Source organism: Bubalus kerabau, chromosome 1 (genome assembly GCF_029407905.1).
Source record: "Bubalus kerabau isolate K-KA32 ecotype Philippines breed swamp buffalo chromosome 1, PCC_UOA_SB_1v2, whole genome shotgun sequence".
In the NCBI taxonomy this organism is placed as follows: Eukaryota; Metazoa; Chordata; class Mammalia; order Artiodactyla; family Bovidae; genus Bubalus; species Bubalus kerabau.
In genome coordinates, this window is record NC_073624.1 from 219,200,201 (window position 1) to 219,225,543 (window position 25,343).

Genomic DNA, 25,343 nt, shown 5'->3' on the forward strand with positions numbered 1-25,343 from the left:
ATCTTTTAGGACTTGAGATAGTTCAGATGGAATTCCATCACCTCCACTAGCTTTGTTCACAGTGATGCTTCCTAAGGCCCAATTGACTTCAGACTCCAGGATATCTAGCTCTAGGTGAGTAATCACACCATCATGGTTATCTGGGTCATGAAGATCTTTTTTGTATAGTTCTACTGTGTATTCTTGCCACCTCTTCTTAATAGCTTCTGCTTCTGTTGGGTCCATACCGTTTCTGTCCTTTATTGTACCCATCTTTGCAAGAAATGTTCCTTGGTATCTCTAATTTTCCTGAAGAGATCGCTAGTCTTTCCCATTCTATTGTTTTCCTCTATTTCTTTGCATTGATGACTGAGGAAGGCTTTTTTATCTCTCCTTGCTATTCTTTGAACCTCTGCATTCAGATGGGTATATCTTTCCTTTTCTCCTTTGCCTTTCACTTTTCTTCTTTTCTCAGCTATTTGTAAGGCCTTCTCAGACAACCATTTTGCCTTTGTTTCTCTTAGGTATGGTTTTGATCACTGCCTTCTATATAATGTCATGAACCTCTGTCCATAGTTCTTCAGCACTCTATCAGACCTAATCTCTTCAATCTATCTGTCACTTCCACTGTATAATCATAAGAGATTTGATTTAGGTCACACCTGAATGGTCTAGTGGTTTTCCCTACTTTCTTCAATATAAGTCTGAATTTTGCAATAATTCAGACTTATGAATTCTGATTCATAATCTGAGCTCATGAGGAGTTCATGATCTGAGCCACAGTCAGCTCCTGGTCTTGTTTTTGCTGACTCTATAGAGCTTCTCCATTTTTGGCACAAAGAATATAATAATCTGATTTTGGTATTGACCATCTGGTGATGTCCATGTGTAGAGTCATCTCTTCTGTTGTTGGAAGAGGGTGTTCACTATGACCAGTATATTCTCTTGGCAAAACTGTTAGCCTTTGTCCTGCTTCATTTTGTACTCCAAGGCCAAACCTGCCTGTTACTCCAGGTATCTCTTGACTTTCTACTTTCGCATTCTAGTCCCCTGTGATGAAAAGGACATCTTTTTTTGGTGTTAGTTCTAGAAGGTCTTGTAGGTGTTCATGGAATCGTTCAACCTCAGCTTCTTCAGCATTTGTGGTCGGGGCATAGTTTGGATTTCTGTGATACTGAATGGTTTGCTTTAGAGACAAACAGAGATCATTCTGTCATTTTTGAGACTGTACCCAAGTACTGCATTTCAGACTCTTTTGTTGTGTTTCTTCTAAGGGATTCTTGCCCACAGTAGTAGATATAATGGTCAACTGAATTAAATTCGCCCACTCCAGTCCATTTTAGTTCACTGATTCCTAAAATGTTGATGTTCACTCTTGCCATCTCCTGTTTGAGCACTTCCAATTTACCTTGATTCATAAACCTAACATTCCAGGTTCCCATGCAATATTGTTCTTTACAGCATTGGACTTTACTTCCATCACCAGTCATATCCACGACTGGATGTTGTTTTTGCTTTGGCTCCATCTCTTCATTCTTTCTGGAGTTATTTCTCCACTCTTCTCCAGTAGCATACTGGGCACCTACTGACTTGGGGAGTTCATTTTTCAGAGTCATATCTTTTTGCCTTTTCATACTGTTCGTGAGGTTCTCAAGGCAAAAACATTGAAATGGTTTGCCATTCACTTCTCCAGTGGACCATGCTTTGTCAGAACTCTCCATCGTGATCCATCCATCTTGGGTGGCTCTACACGGCATGGCTCAAAATTTCACTGAGTTACACAAGGCTGTATACTGTCACCCTGTTTATTTAACTTATATCCAGAGACCATCATGTGAAATGTCAGGCTGGATGAAGCACAAGCTGGAATCAAGATTGCTGGGAGAAATATCAATAACCTCAGATACACAGATGACACCACTCTTATGGCAGAAAGCAAAGAGGAACTGAAGAGCCTTGTGATGAAAGAGGAGAGTGAAAAGTTTGGCTTAAAATGCAACATTCAAAAAACGAAGATCATGGCATCTATCCCATCACCTCATGGCAAACAGATGGGGAAACAGTGGAAACAGTGAGAGACTTTATTTTCTTGGGCTCCAAAATCACTGCAGATGGTGACTGCAGCCATGAATTTAAAAGATGCTTGCTCCTTGGAAGAAAAGTTATGACAAACCTAGACAGCATATTAAAAAGCAGAGACATTACTTTGCCAACAAAGGTCTGTCTAGTCAAAGCTATGGTTTTTCCAGTAGTCATGTATGGATGTGAGAGTTGGACCATAAAGAAAGTTGAGTGCCAAAGAATTGATGCTTTTGAACTGTGGTATTGGAAAAGACTCTTGGGAGTCCCTTGGACTGCAAGGAGATCAAACCATTCAATTCTAAAGGAAATCAGTCCTGAATAGTCACTGGAAGGACTGATGCTGAAGCTGAAGCCCCATCACTTTGGCCACCTTATGCAAAGAACTGACTCATTGGAAAAAACCCTGATTCTGGAAAAGATTGAAGGCCAGAGGAGAAGGGGATGACAGAGGACGAGATGCTTGGATGGCATCACCAACTTGATGGACGTAGTTTGAGCAAGCTCTGGGACTTGCTGATAGTCAGGGAAGCCTGGCATGCTGTAGTCCATGGGGTTGCAAAGAGTTCAACATGACTGAGTGACTGAACCGAGATATCTGAACCATCTACTATTACATCATTAATAGAGACAGCATCCTCCACTCTGCCCTCATGCATTATCTGAAAAACACTTCATTTCCTAGGTGTCACTTTATTCTGTAGTTTCTTCATTATTACTTCCTAGCACTCAATGCTAGGTCCGGCTATACATTAGGGAAACAGTAAGATTAAGACAGAAAATGAATCCTATTGTCCCCTGGACTAACAGGGTTTATCACCATTTAACAGGTAATCAAACAAATATTTAACTGCAAATTGAGATAAGTGCTATGAAGAGAGATGTTTAAAATTTATTAATTAGAATATGGTTAGAAGCAATTAACAGAATAATGACTAACAGAATCTTTAAAAAAAAAAACAAACTCTCATGACAGAAATATGTAAATAGATGGTTCTAAAGCCAGTATAGTAGCTAAACTGTATCATAAAGAAGCTAGTCTTGTCTTTCCCCTCATTTATCCTCTTCAGCATATTGCCTTTTTGTTCCTGTGCATCTCATCTCACTGGTCTAAGCCAGCTGCAGCTCCGACAACAGCTGTAGCTCCAACAATTGTTACTCCAACAACTGTAATCAAGGTAGAAAGAAGTAGACAAGGTCTCCTTACTATCTTTGTCTTTCAGTTCAGTTCAGTCACTCAGTCATGTCTGACTCTTTGCAACCCCACGGACTGCAGCACACCAGGCTTCCCTGTCCATCACCAACTCCCAGAGTTTATTCAAACTCATGTCCATTGAATCAGTGATGCCATCCAACTATCTCATCCTCTGTCATCCCCTTCTCATCCTGCCTTCAATCTTTCCCAGCATCAGGCACTTTTCAAATGAGTCAGCTCTTCGCATCAGATGGCCAAAGTATTGGAGTTTCAGCTTTAGCATCAGTCCTTCCAATGAACACCCAGGACTGATCTCCTTTAGGATGGACTGGTTGGATCTCCTTGCAGTCCAAAGGACTCTCAAGAGTCTTCTCCAACACAACAGTTCAAAAGCATCAATCCTTCAGCACTCAGCTTTCTTTACGGTCCAACACTCACATCCATACACAACCACTGGAAAAACCACAGCCTTGACTAGACGGACCTTTGTTGGCAAAGTAATGTCTCTGCTATTTAATATGCTGTCTAGGTTGGTCATAACTTTCCTTCCAAGGAGCAAGTATCTTTTAATTTCACGGCTGCAGTCACCATTTGCAGTGATTTTGGAGCCCAAGAAAATAAAGTCAGCCACTGTTTGCACTGTTTCCCCATCTATTTGCCATGAAGTGATGGGACCGGATGCCATGATCTTAGTTTTCTGAACGTTGAGCTTTAAGCCAACTTTTTCACTCTCCTCTTTCACTTTCATCAAGAGGCTCTTTAGTTCCTCTTCACTTTCTGCCATAAGGGTGGTGTCATCTGCATATCTGAGGTTATTGATATTTCTCCCTACAATGTTGTTTCCAGACTGTGCTTCTTCTAGCCCAGCATTTCTCAGGATGTACTCTGCATATAAGTTAAATAAGCAGGGTGACAATATACAGCCTTGACGTACTCCTTTTCCTATTTGGAACCAGTCTGTTGTTCCATGTCCAGTTCTAACTGTTGCTTCCTGACCTGCATACAGATTTCTCAAGAGGCAGGTCAGGTGGTCTAGTATTCCCATCTCTTTCAGAATTTTCCAGTTTATTATGATCCACAGTCAAAGGCTTTGGCATAGTCAATAAAGCAGAAATAGATGTTTTTCTGGAACTCTCTTGCTTTTTCGATGATCCAGTAGATGTTGGCAATTTTATCTCTGGTTCCTATGCCTTTTCTAAAACATGTTTGAACATCTTTATAAGAGAACAAAATCCTTCCCAGAAGCTTTTCCAGCAAACATCTCTTTATGTCTCATTGTCCAGAACTGGGTCAAATGCTTACCTCTAAATCAATCTACATCCAGAGAAAATGTGATTGCCATGCCTGATTTAAACTATTCAGGGCTCATTTCCTAGCACCGAGAGAGGGAGTCCCCTTCCTAAACATGTTGCTGCCCTCACAATATCAAGGTTCCTTAAAATAGATTTATAAAAATGAAATCATTGTTTAGTAGGCAATAACTGTGAAAATAAAAATCCACAGGACTCAGTGACCAGGTAAATAACTAGAAAGAAACAAGACTCAAATATCACTCCAAAGTTTTAAGCTTTGGTAACAAAGACAATCATAAGGCCAAGAACAGATAAATAGAGAAGTGGGAAGAAAAGCCTAGCTTTTGAGATAGACAAAAATGAATTCCATTTTCTTCTCTTTCAGTTTGATGTGCAATGACACAGTCTGATAGAAATGGAGGAAAGGACCTGAGAAGAAAAGCTGGCTTAGACACTGGAGTTATCCACAATGAGGTAGAATCTGAAACCACAGGAAAAGGTGGGACCATTGGGAGAGAAAATGAAGAGACAATAGTGACAAGGCCATGAAAATTTTGGTAAATGGCTGTAGTCAGGAGATATTGAAAAGATAATGTTGCCATAAGAAGAAAATAGATGGAGTAATTACAGACATCCAAGAACTAAGGAACTACTACAATCACATGGCAGCTGAGAAGTAAAGTTTCCAAAGGAAAGTAGTGGTTGACATTGTTGAATGTTAATGGAGCTGTCAATAAAGACAAAATACTCTTGAACCATTTCAGCAACTGTATCTCATGTGCACTTATTGGATCCCTAACTGTCTAATCTTTCAAGAAGTTTGGAAGGGAAGGCTGGCAGGGGTCAGTGGCTAAGTAATCGAACATTTGCGGGCTAAAAGGAGGGAGCCTAGAGAGTGGCAAGACGGTGAAGAAGAAGAACGGTGAGGGGGAGAAAAGGAGGATGTGCAGAGGATGGAGATCATGACAAGTGTAAGAACCATATTTAAGAGGAGAGATGAAAATGTGAAGAGATGATGGAAGTGGGCAGAGAACACGAAATGTTGGAGAGGAGAGGGAAATGAATTTCAAGATACCTAGTGGATGACAGCAGTAAAGGTAGAGGTCAATGGAAATGATTCCCCAAAAAGCCACAAAAGTCAGGCAAGACAGAGACGTGTATACAGATAAGCACTGAAATTCATGAAGGATAGCAGGAAAGAAATCTGAAAATTGGAGGCCAACAAATGGAAATGGGACACAAAGATTTGACACTGGCCAAATGGTTAAAATTAATTAGTAAAATATCCATGGGAAGAGTATAACTAGGAAAATTAGAGAACCAACAGAGCACAGGGTGAGAGGGTGAAGGTCAGCAGTGGGGTGAACATTCATTTTACAGAGAGATGTATGTAACCCAGTATTTCCTAAGGAGGGTCCAATGAAGACATCAAAGATAGGGTAGAGTGTAATCCTATTCCAGGGATCCATCATAGGAGAACATAATTGCACTATGGCTGACAGCACACATACCTTCCTTTTTACACTATGCATAAGTTCATGAAAAAGGACTGCATATAGTGAGCATTTACAAGCCGATATAATTGAATAATTCATACATATGCATAAAAGAACTCATGGACAGTGGACACCAAAAGTGACTGAGAGAGGTGCCATCATAAGATGAAAGCAGGTCATAAAAAGACCACTGAAAATATGTGACTTGAAGAAAGGAGGAAGGGAAGGAGGAAGGAAAGGGAGGTAAGGAAAGATAAAGATGCCAAAGACATCAGACTCCTACCTACCTATTTCTACATATCTTTTTATGCAAGAGCCTGACCTGCCTGCACATGGGCCAACAAAAACACTGGTAGCTGCAAATGAATGTGTGTGACCCATAATAAGTGTGAATAATATTTAAATAAGGGAACAAACTGTTTCAGTGGCCATGTAACACTGAGTGGGCACATCAATTATGTTTATGTCAATTCTTTCTTCTTGATCTTGGAATAACCGCTTCCAATTTAACACCACAGAAGAGATCTCTTCATCTACGGAAATGTCTGTGGAGGTCTTATGAAGTAATTAACCCAGGCAGGCAAATAAATACCCTCATGAAGCAGCAAGACTGACACCAAGAGATATATGTGGTAGAAGGTAGGCACTTAATAGAAGAGAAAATGAGGAAGACAAAGGTTTGCATTTGTCTTCAATGCAAAACAAAAGAAACACTTTAACTCTGAGTTACAGTGAAAACGCAAAGTAAAAAGGACACACAATGAACACAATGATGTTATACCCCATGTCACTGATAGGTGTTTTATAAGCATTTCACAGGACTTATTGGATATTATGTTCTTCCATATTCATTCAGTCTTAAAGGAAACCTATGATTGTTTCTAGATAACAAATGAAAAAGGTGAGGCTTAGAAAAGTAAAATCACTTGCCCACAGGTAAACAGCCAGGAAATGATAGAAACTGGACTTGAACCTAGATTTTCTGACTGTACGTACCAGTGGTCTACCTAGTTCTTGCAAATAGTCAAACATCTGGACTGAGTGAGCTATGTTTTTGCTCATCAGCAGAAAACTGGAAGGAATGATCTCTAAATAAGATTCCCAAACCATGAGACTCCATGATTCCAACATGCTCACGACCCCTTGAACGCCCTCTTGACAAAGAAAGAGCTGATCCAACCACTTTGTGTCTGCAGGTGTGCATACATGGGTGCTACGTGTGTGCTCACCTGCAGGCTGAGGGCAGGTAGGAAGCTGCAGAACCAATACTTAGGACACCAGGAATAAATAATGAATATCAGACTAGACCACTGAAACCTGCCTCTGCATGGAAATAGTCTTACCTTCCATCAAGTTCCTCTTTGCATAAAACACTTACATTTTCATGGTGTTCAGGAGCCTGCTGTTGGCTTCCAAATGCTCTGGCACCATACCATGCTGTCACTGTAACTGCCCTCCAGTGAGCCATCAAAATCCCAGCTAGAACATTTTGAATACGGCAGTTTTCTTGCCACCAAAACACTAAATTGCAATATTTTATATTTATCTCTATTTAAATTTTAGTGATACCACATAAATGTTAACACAGTCTTACACTAATACAATCATGGAAAAGTCTTAATAACACCACACATTGGCACAGCCTCCATATGAGTTATGGCCTGCTAAGCAGTCCCAAAGCAAGCTTCTCAAGTCGCTTAGCTCCCCTAAACCAAGGTGTGACATCAAGACGTTTCTTTTCCCCCACGAAATGTGTTTCCAGAAGCAATGGCAAAGTACACACAGAATCATCTGTTCACATTCAAAGTACAGAGAAGATTTCCAAAAAGGGTCTGGAAAAGAGGTTAATAATGTTTGAACCAATTATTTTATAGCTTGAGAAACAAAAAGTGAACTTCAGTAAGTTCTCAAGCCTCTAAAGTCTAATGAGGATAAAGATCTTGTGCAGGGCTGAAATCACAGCTATCAATGACAAATTTATAGATTCTTCACCTTTCCAGTAGATGCACAGGCAGTGATTTCCCTGCGCGGCTCTGGTCAACAACAGCAAGAGAGGCATACTCTGGAGTCCACAAGACAAGCAGGGCTTAAAGATGGGGCAGGTAAGCAAGAAGGGAAACAAAGGCCTGCAGTGCTCCCAGCCTCTCACCTGCAACAATTCTGGTTTTCCTAACTTTGCCTCTCAATTTACTAAGAAAAGATAGCTAAGTCTTTTAGAATTAGAGAGTATCAGACTGAGATTCTGATTAAACAAAGATAATTGTAGATGAAAGGCAAAGGAAATCTTTTCAAAGCAAAGAGTCCAATGATAATGTTCAAAATAGCCCTTCTACATTATCACAATCCTGGCAAGCAAGCAAGGTAACCCTTAATAGGCACCACACATGTCACGACAGCAAGAATTTGAATAATGGTTCCTGTTGTAGAAGAACAAATGGTCCTAGGAACAGACTTTCAAAAATGGAACAAACTGTAGCTCCAATGGACCAACTGCAGCTTGAAGACATTTTGACTTTTTTAGGGTGAGTATAATGATATGGTGCTCCTATCTCTTTCTGCATCTACCCTTTGGAGATGCTCATTCCTCTCACCTGATCAGTCTTCGAGCATAAGCCAGACTAACTGAAATTTAAACAACTCTCAACCCAGAGAGTGTGATAACCTGGTGGCACGTTGACTGGTTTCAGGCAACTACAGGAAGGCAAATCTCCCCCAGGAAGGCCCTCCTTGGTCAGGTTCATTATTTATTCATCACCAGATGAAGCTTCTCTGCTAAAAGGATCAACTCTTGGAGTTCACTCCCCTTCCTCTCAGCTACTTATGGTTGTGTAACTTCTAATTAGCTTTGACTAAAACAGAGAATGTGACCTAAAATATATTATGAAATGTCCATACATATAAGATGAGGGGGAAGAGAGAGTCACAGATGGTGACAACAAGGGTGAAAATTCTTATCTAGTTAGAATAAAGGCAGAATCAAATTCTTACTCTAGTTTCCATGAGATTACACTAAACTGTGGATAGAGAGGTGCGTGAGTTCAAACCTATCCTTCCTCCAGGCCAATCAGGCCAAGAGTAAAGCTAGACTTCACTTGAAGGGTCCAAAGGATCCTGGCCAATGTGACGACCATCCATGCTGCTCACCTGGAAAAGGCAGCCCCCAGCACAAATGCTGCATACTCCTTCACCAGGGGTTCTGTACTGTTGAGCCCGTTGATCACAACCTGAAGGCCACCAAAGGAAAGCAGGTCCTGTGCATTATCCATCTGGAACAGAGGCACTGCTTAGTATAGTATAGACATCAAGGTAAGAATTTCTTTTGTTAACTATTCAAGAACAAACTAAAAAAATTAAGTAAAATGTATTGGTGACCTTTTTGACTAATTAGGAAAGGGTCTGTAAGAACCAACTAAATTTTAAAACAATCTTACATTTGAGAATTCCCAATTCATCTACCATGATTTATGAGTACCTGCGTGAGAATTGGCAAAAATGTCACCTAGCAATTGCTTATGCCAAACATGTCCTAGAAAATTCTAATACCATAATGAGTCACAAGCTTACTCATAATGTAGAAGCTGTTAACACCAAGATCTGGTGTCATCGGCACTAGTAAATGACACTATGCTTCCTGGTGATGTCCAGCCTCAGTGGGGGCAGTGGAGGCAGCAGACACTTTAAAATGTTGGTTTTTAATTAGAAATCAGGGACCATAAAAGGAACTCTGTTGCAGGTGGAGGGCTGGAAAAATGCTAGGAGAAGAATAACAATAGTATGCTTCTCTTCCCACTTACCCACTTTATAATCTAAGGTTGAATGAATCTGAGGACACTTTGTGATAAATCTGCATAAAAGTCTCTCTCAAAAGCTTTAGCCTAGACCTTGCTAACTCACTAGTGGCTATTACTGGACGGTGTAGAACATTTCCATAATCCCATAAAGTTCTATTGGGCCACACTGGTCTAGGCTATACTTAAGGTCCAAAGCCCCAAAATTCAGACACTCATTTCCCAAGCTTCACTTGCATCCTGGAAGAAGACTCAACTTCTTCAGAAGGGTCACTGGATCCTTTTTTCCCTATGCAGCAGCTACAGTCTCCCTTGGAAATATCTTTGTTGGTACAAAAGCTGCCTCTTGTCTACATGCTCATCCCACTCTACAAATCATCAGGAAGAGGCAGGAAGCCTAACAGCAATGGGACTACTACCCACCTTTCTCCTCCATATTCCACTAAGCCCTTTCTTACCTGACTCTATTCTTTCAAACTGGAAGATGGCTCTACCAGAGAAATCCAGTTTGAAGGGCTGTATTTGACTATGCCTATCTTTTGGGGTAGGCCTAGCCTGTTTTTAACCCCTTAGAAGATCATTCTTCTCAAACACAAGAGCAGGGGTTTTCTGTCTTTCTGTCCACTGGTATAGGTCCAAGGATTACAATAATCTAAGCATATAGCTAAGCATTCAATACACAGTCATTAAACCAATGAATGAAAAGAAAGTGAAGTTGCTCAGTCATGTCCGACTCTTTGCAACCCCATGGACTGTAGACTACCATGCTCCTCCATCATGGGATTTTCCAGACAAGCATACTGGAGTGGGTTGCCATTTCCTCCTCCAGGGGATCTTCCAGACCCAGGGATTGAACCCAGGTCTCCCGCATTGTAGGCTTTACCATCTGAGCCACCACAGGGAAGTCCAATCAATGAATAAATTTGATCCAAAAAAAGGTCACGGAAATAAACTCCACTGTGAGTAAAAAAGGCAGTCTGGGCTATCCGTGCCAATAAAATGAATGGGTTGCTTGTACCACAGACCTAAAAAGATGGCCAATCCAGGGCCATTAAGTAAGAATGGAGTCTGCTCTGTCATAAGGGCCCCAGGCCAGGGTTGGCATTTGTCTGCCCTAATCTGTCCTTGTGAAGGGGAATGATTGTTGGACCATAGCCTAGCGAACTAGGGAGACTCAGAGCTGAGTGCTTTGTGACATAAGCACAAATAAATACTTACTGAGTTTTCCTTCCTTACACACTCTGATTTTAAAATCTAAGAATTCACTACCTTCTCCTTTGGTCTTCCTTCTTCCAGGTTTTCCAAATACAAAACCCTGGCTCAGAAAGCCCTGTAATTCCACGCCTGAGATGGCTACTTATCAAGGTTGGTATGAGTTCCTAGCAGAGCAAACCAATGCAGCCCAGAGTCACAGAGGTTCTATTATAGATTCAGTTTATCTTCACTACTATAAAGATAAACCAGGGTATTATAAAGGCTGACATTTACATAAGCTCTTCAGCCTTTTCAAGATGTTTTCTCATTTGTTATTTTAGGGGAGATAAAGTAGGAAAGAGTCACTCTGCTTACTGTACACACAAGCTCCAAAATCTGGGCCCTGCCCAGTATCACACAGCAGAAGGCATGACCAGGGCCAGGGTCTGGGGCCAGAACTTTTCCCAGGCTGCTCTCAGGACTGGGTGGGACAGAAAGAAAGGAGTTCAAGGTAGAAGGAGGGAGTGCATAATGAAGGAGGCAGTAGGGAACTGTGCCAACACTCAGAAGGAAAAGAGAAACAGAAAACTGACAAGACAATGAGAGAACACAGAAAATAAAGAAAGGGAGAAATGATAGAAAATAATTGAGAAGTCACATGAGGGAAGGCAAATACACTGCCACAGGGTGAATGGGGCAGGCAGTGGCTGCTCCTTATAAATAATTCACATGCTGTTTCCACACACATGATTTTGCTTTTCACAAATCTTGTTTAATAGTTCAAACAGGGCTGTGAGGAAACCCTTGGGCAGAGCCAGTTTGGGTCCTTGAAGCCCATGACTCCTCAAAACATCCAATCAGCAGTCTAGAATAAAAGTGGACTAAGTAAGTTTCCTGTAAGAAGAGTCCTATCTCCCTCAAATCTAGCATTACATCACCCTAACTGCCCACCACAACTGGAACTTGAGGCCAAGCTATGTCTTCTTCAATACCCTTGTGAAATAACAACTTAACTCTACTGCATGGAAGCCTGACATACCAGCCCACTACCTTATCTGTATTTCCACTCGAAAGACCAATGATCTAGAATACTTAAGACTCTTCTGCCAACAGATCAAGTTTGGTCTCCACCAGGGGACTAGTTTCTGGACTGATAAATAGGATAAGTTTGGTGATGTCCAAGAAATTGTTAATCCCTCTCAGTGACCCATGAAAGCACAATGGGGTGTCACCCTAGTGATGATACTGCTGGATGACCAAAGAACCTGCAAGGGAAATAAAATTTATTAGGGCCCTGCTACCCTTCTCTGTACTCAACCTCCTCTGGATAAGATAAGCTCTCATAAAAGGTCATTTTGGCCTTTCATGCTGCAGCTAAAAGAAGAGTCTACAGAAACCTGACACCTAAAGACCCATCGAAGTATGTTAATATGAGAAAAAATAAAAGCTGTCAACATCAGAGCAGGACTGAGTTGGCCAATCACCCCTAGGATCCTTATTCCTTTAAATATCTGTAACAAAAAAGCTGTTGGACTTTCTGTTTTTTTACCCTGGAGAGAAAGACTGGAAAGAGGAAAGAGAACCCAGGTCCATTTTCTTCTCTAAAAGGATCACAGACCTGCTATTTGAGGCCTGAGAAAGAATTATGAGCAGAGAGAGATGAAGAGGCCATCCCATAATTCCTGCAGATACAGTACACACTCATCCTCTCTCAACACAAAGGCTGGCAAAATCCTAAAGAATGTCTTTTAGCTTAGTTTATAGAGAACAAGGACGCTGTCATGCGTGGGAGGACGCTGAAGATCTGTATCTTGATGAAGATCTCAAGCAAGCCTTTGATGATGATTACACAGCCCTCCCAGGCCACCATCGCCCCTAGTCTGGATTACTGCAACAGCCTCCTATCTGGTTTTTCTGCCTCTACCCATGCCCTCAGTCTACAGTCTAACTCTCAACACAGCAGCCAGACTTTCTTTAAAAGAAAGTCAGATCAAATGCTTCTGCAACATTCTTCTAACACTGTCCAATTCCATTCTTTTCTATGGCCCACAAAGTGCTCCATGATCTCCCTCCCATTATCTCTCTGCGCTTCATCTACTTCTCTCAGCTCCTGCCACACAGTTGTTCCCCAAACACACTAGACATGCTCCCACCTTAGGGCTATGGTACCTGCTGTTGCTCCTAACTGAGACCTTCCTTCCCAACACTGCCAATCCTTATCCTGCTCTATTTTTTTATTTTTCAGTAGTATCTATCTCCTTCAAACATATTATTTATAATTTACTTGTTAGGTATGTTTATTGTCTATCTGCCTCTTCTAGAAAGTAAGCTCCAATTCCATTCACAAATGTATTTTAAGTGCCTGGAACAGTGCCTGGAACTTAACAGGCATGCAATAAATTAATTCATTCAATAAGTGAATGACTTCTCTTGGTTCCTTCTGCTTAGATCCATCTATTCTCTCTTAGGCTTCATTCAGGTGGTACCAGTATCCTGTTGAGAGTCAGAGTATCCAAAAACACTAAGAGCACAGAGTTTAGGGTCACACAGACCTTGTTGCAAATCCCAGCTCTACACTAACTGGGTGACTTTGGGCAATCACAAATGTGGCCTGTGCTTTATTTGCCTCAGTTACAAAATGGGATTAACAGCAGTGCCTACTCCAAAGGCAGGTATGGAAGTCAATGAATTAATGTGTACAAGGCACTTGACTACATACCGAGTACATGATAATGCTCAATAAACATTAACTGTTATAATTATGGCACAAATCAGATCAGTTATTTCCCTGCTCCAAACTCTCTCCAATGGTTCTTAGGATCAAGGATAAAATTACAAAAAGCATGATTTTCTCAAGCCCACCTGTCTCATCCCCTAACCTTTCCACTTTATCTATGCCACTCACCCACTGGTCTCTGTGCTCCAGTCACTCCAGTCTCTACCAGGTCCTTGATCTCACCAACCTCTTCTCTGACTCAGAATTTTTCCACAAGCTGTTTCCTCTGCCTGAAACACTCCAATACAATGGGGCAAACTTTTCCTAAAGGGCCTGATAGTAAATATTTTTGGTTTCATGACCCATAATGGTTCACGTCACAACCACTCAACTCTTGCCACTGCAATATTAAAATAGTCAAGACAATAAAACAATACATACACAAAGAGATGTGACTGTGTTCCAGTAAAACTTTTTTCACACAAGTGGGCCAGAGTTTGCCACCCCAAGCTCTAATCTCCCCTCTTTGTCTACTCAACCCCTAATCATCATTTAATGCTTAGCCTAAATGTCACAATCTCAGAGAAGCCTTCCCCAGTATCCCTGACTAGACTAAGTTCCCCCATTATACACTCATCCTTACCATAATCTTAAATTATCTCATTATTAAACTGTTAATTGGTTCATTATTAAATTGTTCACTATTTAATTGCACCCTCTTCCAGACTATAAGCTACATGGAGCAAGTATCCCATCTATTTTACCTCTGCTGTGTCCTCAGTGTTGAAAAATTAAAAGAAGTAGCACTCCGAATGAAATAGAACTTGGCTCTAGTCTCTAAGAAAGTATCTTATACAACAGATAATGGCCTAGATTAAAAATCCTCTATGACTTGAGAGAGAAGTAAAGATGATGACAATATTTTCTTAGGGCCTTGGGCAGAGGGGTTTCTTTTTGGAGCTGTTAGTTAAAAGTGAAACCAGCGGACAATGAAATACAATACCTGATGGACATAATATTCGAGATCAAACAGTGCAGCAATCTTCTCTTCCAGGCTGGAGCTGGAACTATTGAACTTGTTGATCAATCGTACCATGATCTGCATGTCTGTCTCAATGATAACATTCAGCTCCTCAAAGTCCTTCTTCAGCTCCTCAATGGGACGGAAGAGCCGCTTAACTTTGGCCTGCCTTTCCTAAGAAGAGTAGCAAAGAGATGATTAATCATCAACTGTAGACATCTGCCCAATCAGCCTGTGGTCTGCCATGGATGCCCATCCTCAAAGAACTGCTGCTCCAGGGCACAACCTTCTTTAATCTGTACTTTCCAGGATGTCCAGAGAGAAAGCCCTCAGAATCTACACATACAGCCCTCTGCCATAAGAACTCACTCAAGATTTTCCAAGGTCCACTTATCTCAGCCAGCCTTCCAATGCTCAGGAAGAATGAAAAGTCTCCTTGTAATCACTGAGGTCAGGGTAAACAATTTCAGCTCACCTTCAACCCCTAATCTCACATGGAAAAGCCAAGATCTAAGGTGTAATAATCCATACCTTGGTTGTCTTTCTTCTATAATTAAAGAATATCTTTGCTTTACCCTACCCATCCAGCAACATTTTAGGGAAACCCAGATACAGGAAACTGTCGGTAAAGAGCTGTCAGAGTGGGAGCAATTTGCTGATGAAAATTAAATCTCTGTCATTACTGTCAATCTAACTACAGGTGTACAATTTGTTCAACTGTTTGAAGTGGCTAAATTACTGTATGTACTATGCTCAAGTCTCAAACAATTTTTGCTCAGTCCCTCTCCACCCCACACACATAGATCTTTAAAATGAAGTTATGTTGGAGGTGAATAAAAGACTTTAATTAGATATTTTATACATGTGACACTTCCTGTTTTCTTCCCAATTTTAGAGGATAGTACTTATAAAGAAAGTCTGAAAGGTCACAGTGGCTTATGTCTCCATCTTCCGAGAATAATTAAAAGGCACGAATATTTATAAAAAGCAGGATGATGAGCAGCTGTCAGCTCCAAACTGCTCATCTATTACCTATGGGTTTTCTCCCCAGTGACAAGCACTCCATAGAACACCAACCAAAGAAATGAATCAGTCTCTCTTAAAAAAGACCATTCCTAGCAGGGCAATCACATCTATGGGATGCTATATTCTTCTCTTTTAGGCTAAAACAGTGAAATGCTCTCCTTCCACCCTGCTAGAGGACTCTGGTGGCCACCAAAGGCCATGTAAAGAGGTCAAGGAAAGCTGAGGGTTGACAGACAAGTGAGCAGGATAAGAAACTAGTTATTTTTGCCTCATGCCTGCATGCCTAGCCCCCGGAAAGGCCTTTAACAAAATTTTTAATTTTGCAATTATTACTACTCAAAGGAAATGACAAAAACAGTAGAGAGTACTATATGCCCTTCATTCAGCTTCCTCCAATGGTAACATTTTATATAACAATACAATGTCAAAACCAAGAAAGTGACATAGGTGCAATACTATTAACTAGACCACAAGTCTTATTCTGATTCCACCAGCTTTTACATGTACACATTAGCATGCATGTGTGTGTGTCATTCTAGACAGTGTTATCTATGAAGATTCATGTAGCCACCAGAAAATCAAGTTACAGAACTGTTCCATCACCATCAAATGACTCTACAGTGCTCCTCTATATCTGCACTTTATCCTCTCATCCCTTCTCTCTTACCCCTGTGCCTGGGCATCATTAATTTGTTCTCCATCTCTATAATTCTAGCATTTGGAGACTGTTATACAAATAAAGTCTGTAACTTTTTGAGACTGCCTTTTTACTGAACTTAATGCACTTGAGATGCATTAACTCATTATCCAATTTACTGTAAATATCAATGGTTTATTTATTTTTAATGTTGAATAGTATTCCATTGTACAGATGTTACAGTTTAACCATTTACCTGTTGAAGAATGTCTGTTTCCAGGTTTGGAGTATTATGAATAAAACTGCATGAACATTTGTATAAAGATTTTCTTAAAAATAAACCCAAGTTCTTCTTTCTCTGGGATAAATGCCCAAGAGTGTAACTACTGGGTATTTTCCAGAGTAGCTGCACCATTTTATATTCCCACCAATGAAAGACCCAGTTTCTCCACATCTTCAATAGTATTTAGTATTATCATTTTTATTTTAGGCATTCTAATAGATGTATAGTGATACCTTGTGGTGGATTTAATTTGCATATCTGTAACAGCTGATGACATTAGACTTTTTTCATGTGATTATTTGCTATCCACATATTCTCTTTGTGAAATGTTTGTTCAGGTCCTCTTCCCATTTTCAAACTGGTTGTTGGTTTTTACTGTTGAGTCTTGAGTGTTCTTTACATGTTCTAGATAGATGCAAGTCTTTTATCAGACAGCCCTTGCTTTGTACAGATCTCATATGTACCACTTTCGAATACCACAGTTTACATAATACTAGTCTCCCAACATGACTCAAATTTCAGTTGCCATCATATATTTAACTACATTAAGTACCAAATTTGCAGCTAGCTCTTCAGTTCATAAATCACTATGTAAATTATATAAATGTCAATCACGAACAGTTGCTGATCACATAATTTATTTCAAAATGTGTCAGTGAATGGCCACTGTGCCCCCATTATTCAATTCATATACAGATGTCAAGTGTGTGGTAGTATGGCTTCCTCGGGATAAAACCATGAAACGTTTCATAAAAATGGATAATGAAAAGATAAAACTGACAACAAAGTTGAAAGCACAGCAAAGAAAAAGAAAGCAGTAACTTTGGCAGTTCAACTATATATTAAACATATATGGAATTATAGATGATGTCATAATTTTTGCTGCAACTATCAAGCATAATTTTAAAAATTTGAGAAAAGGGTAGTCTATTATATTTTCCTTTACTTTTATGCACTTCACAGCTCTTTCTTCCCAATGGTCCATGTTTCCTTCTGTGATTATTTCCCTTCTATTTGAAGAACATTCTTCAGTTATTCTTTTAGGTAGGTCTGCTGGTGATAAATTCTTTTAACTTTCTTCTGTGTGAGAGTGTCGTGATTTCCTCCCTTCCACTCCTGAAGGGTATTTTCACTGGCTATAGAATTCTGAGTGAACAGTTCACTTTTTCACCATTTGAAAAATACGCCACGTATTTTTGACCTCTGTGATCTCAGATGAAAAAGATGTTATCATTCAAACATTATTCCCTATTGCTAGTATGTGGTTTCTATCTTGCTGCTTTCAAATTATTTTTCTGTCTTTAGTTTTCAGGTTGACTGTGATGCATCATGGTGTTGATTTCTTTGAATTTATCCAATTTAGAATTCACTCAGCTTCATGAACCTGTAGGTTTATGACTTTCACCAATTGGGAGAGTTTTCCATCTCTATTTCTTTGACTATTTTCTCAGACCCATATTATTTCTCCTCTCCTTCTGAGACTCTGTTACACAAATCTTGGATTTTCTGTTACAGTCAGTCCTACAGGTCCTTAAGTCACTATTTATTTTTTCAATCTATTTTCTGTTATTTAGATTAACTTTTATCTGCCTTTAAATCCACTGATTCTGTTCTCTCTCATCTCTATTTTACTATTAAGCCTATGCAGTGATTTTTTCCCTAACTTTCAGTTGCATTTTTCAGCTCTAAAATGCCATTTTGTTCTTTATATCTTCTATTTCTTTGCTGAGGTTATCATTTCAGGAGTATACGTAATTGCATGAAGCATTTTTATGATAACTGCCTTAAAATTCTTATTAGATAATACCAACTTACGGGTCATATCACTGCTGGCATCAGTTAACTGTCTTTCTTAAGTCAAGTTTTTATTTTCCTGGTTCTTGGTATGGTGAGATACAATTTCACGTCTTCTTCTCACCTTTATCATATTTTTATATTTGCTTTTAATATTATGAAAGCCTTTGGCTGTGTGGATCACAACAAACTGTGGAAAATTCTTAAAGAGATGGGAATACCAGACCACCTTACCTGCCTCTTGAGAAACCTGTATGCCAGTGAAGATGCAACAGTTAGAAACGGTCATGGAACAACAAACTCGTTGAACTGGGAAAGGAGTACGTCAAGGCTGTATATTGTCCCCTTGCTTATTTAACTTACATGCAAAGTATATCATACAAAATGCCAGGCTGGATGAAGCTCAAGCTAGAATCAAGATTGCTGGGAGAAATATCAATAATCTCAGATTTGCAGATGACACCACCTTAATGGCAGAAAGCAAAGAGGAACTAAACAGCCTCTTGATGAAGGTAAAAGAGGAAAGTGAAAAAGCTGGCTTAAAACTCAGGATTCAAAAAAAGAAGTTTACGGCATCCGGTCCCATCACTTCATGGAAAACAGATGGAGAAACAATGGAAACAGTCACAGACTTTATTTTCTTGGGCTCCAAAATCACTGCAGATGGTGACTGCAGTCATGAAATTAAAAGAATCTGCTCCTTGGAAGAAAGGCTATGAGCAACCTAGACAGCCTGTTAAAAAGTAGAAACATCACTTCGCCAGCAAAGGTCCGTCTAGAAAAAGCTATGGTTTTTCCAATAGTCAGGTATGGATGTGAGAGTTGGACCATTAAGAAGGCTGAGTGCCGAAGAATTGATGCTTTTGAACTGTGGTGCTGGAGGGAGACTCTTTAGAGTCCCTTGGACAGCAAGGAGACCAAACCAGTCAATCCTAAAGGAAATCAATCCTGAATGAATATTCATTGGAAGGACTGATGCTGAAGATGAAGCTACAATAGTTTGGCCACCTGATGTGAAGAACTGACTCATTGGAAAAGACCCTAATACTGGGAAAGATTGAGGCCAGGAGGAGAAGGGGGCAACAAAGGATGAGATGGCTTGATGGCATCAACAACTCAATGGGCATGAGTCTGAGCAAACTCCAGGAGATAGTGAAGGACAGGGAAGTCTGACACAATGCAGTCCAAAGGGTCAGACATGACTTACCGACTGAACAACAAACAACAGCACCAAGAATAGGAAGAAATGAGTCTATTTAATCTTGCCCAGACTCAAAAGTTTAAGATGGCCATATTTTTAAATGGAACAATTTATAGGATACAGCTGAACAACAGTGGACATGATAAAACATAAAGTATCAAGCAATCTGTATGGTAATAAGGGGATAAAGAGATCAGATTCAAAAACAATGACCCAAATCTGTTGGGTGACACAGAGCTTTTCCATAAAGCAAGGGACTCTGGGAAGGACTGATTCACTTAAATCTAATAAGTTACCAATGGATATAATGGAATTGATGCCCTTCCCCCCCCCCAAAAAAATTCATTCAATTGGTAAGATATGACAATATCTCACAGAATTGTCCTTATAAATAGTAAAAGCACATCCTGTACTTGCAAATCACCATGTAAAGATTTTGTTTAAAGACTGATAAAAAGTATGATGGTATCTGCAGCCAGGAGCTGGAGACATGTAAGAAACTCCCCAACCTACCTCAAGTCGATTTATTTGCCAGTCCCAGTACATTGGCAGGTGGATGAGTCAGTCCAGGAAGGATATAAATAAAAGTGAAAAAAGGACCCCAGGACTCAGTACCTCGGTGAAGAAACTAACAACCTAAGCACCACAGAAGTAAGGAAAGAGTGTAGCAGGCACAGGTCAGAAGAGGCAGCTGACACCAATCAGATGGAACAGGGGTGTCACATTTTGCTGCCATTATTGGGGTCTCTTGCAGAGAGAGAGAATTATTTTTAATTGCAAAAAACAGCAACTGAAAACTTGGATAATCTCTTGCTTTTACACTTAAAAAATATTTTTATAATATTCATACTTTTCTATATTAATTGAATTATGAGATAAGAATACCACTAAAGAGAGTAAAGAGAAGAGAGAGGGGTGCCGTTAGTCTTCCATCCACAGAGAAAACATGGAACAAGGGCTGATTTTTATGTTCCCATCTGCCCCATGTGGAGCTCATGGTGAGAGAATGAGTGGGAATGAGCCCAAGCCCTGGTAACAGGAATACCGATCTCTGCTCCAGGCACCTAGGAATGCACTGCTCTCCTTTGCTGGCCTCACCTTCACCAGGTAGGGGATTTGCTTTCCCTCACACCTCTCCACCCCTGCAGTAGGATATGATTTTACACATCACCTTCCTTCACCATTACTGCTGCCATCCTGCTACTCACCTTCTCTTATCATGTGCACTCTTCATATTGAGATACAACTTTGGTAAGATGAGTAAAGACACGGAGGCTTGGCTTGTACATTAACACTTCCTCCTGAGGTCCTCTCTCTCTCCCACACACACACACACACACACACACGTCCGTCTGTCTCAGAAATCCTTAGTTCTGAAGGATCTAAAGCTTCCTTCACTAACACACAGACTGTCAAGAATCTGGTGTTGCCTCTCTAAGATACTGCAAGAATTCTGGGATGAGAGTAGAGATAAGAAAAGCAGAGGGAATTGTGAAGAGGAGGAGGAGGGAAAACATAAAAAGGTCTGCAAGGTGGCCACTGGAGGAAGTTCTTTCAAGGACAGGACTCAAGCAGAAATGTTAAGGACTGATTTGTAACATTCTCTGGCTATCACATGACCTCATGATCCATCTAAGAATAAGCCTTTGTTCTGATAGGTCAGGATCCACGAACCAGACATTAAGGACATAGCCAAGGGGCTGCAACTCTGCCTCTTTCTCCTTCTCATTCCCTAATACTTTGTACATAAATTTAAGAGTTGGAAGAAACCTCAGCCATCTTGTCCCAGCCCCATATTGTACATTTAAGGGATCTGAGGTCTGGAAAAGGTTTGCTACGTGTTCAAAGGACAAGGACTTGGGACTCTTCCTTCCTGGTCTAGGTCCCATCCTTTAAACTTGTGTCTAACCCAAGTGTAAGTGAGGAGATGTGAGTTCTAATCTCTGTTCCCCTAATTGATGTTTGTGGTAATGCAGAGTATGGCTATCTGTGCTCCATGCTTCAGTTTTCCCAAATATGTAATCAGATCAGATCAGTCGCTGAGTCGTGTCCGACTCTTTGCGACCCCATGAATCGCAGCACGCCAGGCCTCCCTGTCCATCACCAACTCCCGGAGTTCACTCAAACTCACGTCCTTCGAGTCAGTGATGCCATCCAGCCATCTCATCCTCTGTCGTCCCCTTCTCCTCTTGCCCCCAATCCCTCCCAGCATCAAAGTCTTTTCCAATGAGTCAACTCTTCGCATGAGGTGGCCAAAGTACTGGAGTTTCAGCTTTAGCATCAGTCCTTCCAAAGAAATCCCAGGGCTGATCTCCTTCAGAATGGACTGGTTGGATCTCCTTGCAGCCAAGGGACTCTCAAGAGTCTTCTCCAACACCACAGGTCAAAAGCATCAATTCTTCGGCGCTCAGCCTTCTTCACAGTCCAACTCTCACATCCATACGTGACCACAGGAAAAACCATAGCCTTGACTAGACGAACCTTTGTTGGCAAAGTAACGTCTCTGCTTTTGAATATGCTATCTAGGTTGGTCATAACTTTCCTTCCAAGGAGTAAGCATCTTTTAATTTCATGGCTGCAGTCACCATCTGCAGTGATTTTGGAGCCCAAGAAAATAAAGTCTGACACTGTTTCCACTGTTTCCCCATCTATTTCCCATGAAGTGATGGGACCGGATGCCATGATCTTCATTTTCTGAATGTTGAGCTTTAAGCCAACTTTTTCACTCTCCACTTTCACTTTCTTTCTTTTTTTTTTTTTTATTTTATTTTTAAACCTGAAACACTGTATTAGTTTTGCCAAACATCATCAAGAGGCTTTTGAGTTCCTCTTCACTTTCTGCCATAAGGGTGGTGTCATCTGCATATCTGAGGTTATTGATATTTCTCCTGGCAATCTTGATTCCAGCTTGTGTTTCTTCCAGTCCATCATTTCTCAGGATGTACTCTGCATATAAGTTAAATGAGCAGGGTGACAATATACAGCCTTGATGTACTCCTTTTCCAATTTGGAACCAGTCTGTTGTTCCATGTCCAGTTCTAACTGTTGCTTCCTGACCTGCATACAAATTTCTCAAGAGGCAGGTCAGGTGGTCTGGTATTCCAATCTCTTTCAGAATTTTCCACAGTTTATTGTGATCCACACAGTCAAAGGCTTTGGCATAGTCAATAAAGCAGAAATAGATGTTTTTCTGGAACTCTCTTGCTTTTTCCATGATCCAGAGGATGTTGGCAATTTGATCTCTGGTTCCTCTGCCTTTTCTAAAACCAGCTTGAACACCTGGAAGTTCACGGTTCACATATTGCTGAAGCCTGGCTTGGAGAATTTTGAGCATTACTTTACTAGCGTGTGAGATGAGTGCAATTGTGCGGTAGTTTGAGCATTCTTTGGCACTGGAATGAAAACTGACCTTTTCCCGTCCTGTGGCCACTGCTGAGTTTTCCAAATTTGCTGGCATATTGAGTGAAGCACTTTCACAGCATCATCTTTCAGGATTTGGAATAGCTCAACTGGAATTCTATCACCTCCACTAACTTTGTTCGTAGTGATGCTTTCTAAGGCCCGCTTGACTTCACATTCCAGGATGTCTGGCTCTAGGTCAGTGATCACACCATCGTGATTATCTGGGTCATGAAGATCTTTTTTGTACAGTTCTTCTGTGTATTCTTGCCATCTCTTCTTAATATCTTCTGCTTCTTTTAGGTCCATACCATTTCTGTCCTTTATTGAGCCCATCTTTGCATGAAATGTTCCTTTGGTATCTCTGATTTTCTTGAAGAGATGTCTAGTCTTTCCCATTCTGTTGTTTTCCTCTATTTCTTTGCATTGATCGCTGAAGAAGGCTTTCTTATCTCTTCTTGCTATTCTTTGGAACTCTGCATTTAGATGTTTATATCTTTCCTTCTCTCTTTTGCTTTTCGCTTCTCTTCTCTTTACAGCTATTTGTAAGGCCTCCCCAGACAGCCATTTTGCTTTTTTGCATTTCTTTTCCATGGGGATGGTCTTGATCCCTGTCTCCTGTACAATGTCATGAACCTCATTCCATAGTTCATCAGGCACTCCTATCTATCAGATCTAGGCCCTTAAATCTATTTCTCACTTCCACTGTATAATCTGAATCCTAATGAAACGATGACAGAAATGCTCCCAGAAATTTATTAAGAGTCCACAAAGGGTTACTTATTTGGCATTAACTTTTCCTTAAATTATTTTGCAATATTATTGTTATTATTACCCATGTTTATTGCTAAAGCTTTAGGGAACAGTGACTCCCTTTCATGTCATTTTGCAGGATGGTATGAACTCACTATAACAATATTACTAACCTGGTCTTCCTTTGAATTTTCCATCTCTGCCCCTTCCTTGAATTTTGCCAGTGCGTTCTTGAGGTCCTGAGATGTATAGGTATTGGTGTTGATGTCCAGCCTGTCCAAAGAGAAGTTGAGAGTCATGAGGTGGGTACCATCTTTCCCAAGAAAGAACACCCCTCCGGATGGCTGGCACTCCAAGGCCAGCTAAGCCAGGCTAACTCACAGGACACTACCCACCTTTGCCATGGGTCAGCCAGAAGTCTAACCTTGATGATCTCACCTTGAAGCTAGAGGAGGAAAGAGCTAAAGATGGGGTCGCTTCATAAAAGAGGAGAAAATGGCAATGGGGCAGACAGAAGCCCACTGTGGACAGAGAGCTCTCCGCCAGTTACTCAGGCAGAAGCAAGTCTGGAATGTCTGTGCAATGCTGCTCTCTCAGCAGGTGCCAGAGGAAGACCTCCTGGGGGACAATGGGGCACAGACGGAGGACATAACATGTACCCTATATATAACCTTCTCCCGCCCAAGCGTGTGCCTAACCTGATTTGACAAGCCAATCTATCTTTACAAAAACAGGCTGAATAAATTCATACCTTTAAGACAAACCCCTGAGCACAGACTATGTGCAGGGAGTACGAGTCAACCTGACAAAGGAATGGGTTTGAGATATGAAGAACTAAAACCAAGGCCAGCCTCCAAGGAGAGGGACGAAAGGAACCAAGGTGGACATAATGTCAGGAAGCTGGCAGAGACTAGAGTGGTATCTTCAGAAACAGTCCTGGAGCTAATCCAAGCCACAATTCATCTGACTGGAGAGAAGGCATTTGTGGGGCAGCGGGGTGGAAGGCAGGTTTTGCCACCAGCACTCATTTCAGTTCAGTGAACAGAGGTAAGGAACAGTGATACATACAGACAAAGGGAAGTGTGGAACGTGGACTGTGCATGGCAAGACTGTCCGGCTGGCAGTGTGGGGAGAGGGTGGTCCAGGTATCCCTGGAGATACAGCAGAGATCGGGGAAGAAGGGGCTAGTGGACCACTCTCTCTGTTCCAGGTGAGATGAGTACCTCAGTCTCATGGCCCAAGATCCTAGCCAGCCTCAGCTCTCATGAGAGGTTCTGTCTTTGATTCATCTCAGGGACCCCTTAGAGCCCTCAGAAAAACACTTCACGTCTTTAAACTCCAATCCTCCTAAACTAAATAATATTAGTTAATAATTCCCATTTACAGAGCACTTAACCATGTGTCAGGCTCTGTGTCAATCCTTTAAAACTAGTATTTCATTCAAATCATTACCACAGTCCTACCAAATAGGACAGACAACACCTCTCCTG

General features: G+C 40.9%; 1 protein-coding gene across 5 annotated transcripts in view; it reads right to left on the reverse strand.

Moving 5' to 3' along the window:
- Positions 1-25,343, reverse strand: part of SIL1 (SIL1 nucleotide exchange factor) — a 246,140-nt gene that overhangs the window by 75,560 nt on the left and 145,237 nt on the right. For all 5 annotated transcript variants that reach the window (XM_055554958.1, XM_055554943.1, XM_055554951.1 and 2 more), the window contains exons 5-7: positions 24,027-24,126; positions 14,743-14,934; positions 9,186-9,307 (exon numbers count right to left, since the gene is read on the reverse strand). In XM_055554958.1, the coding sequence (XP_055410933.1) occupies positions 9,186-9,307; positions 14,743-14,934; positions 24,027-24,126 (414 nt within the window). The remainder of the gene's footprint in view (positions 1-9,185; positions 9,308-14,742; positions 14,935-24,026; positions 24,127-25,343) is intronic.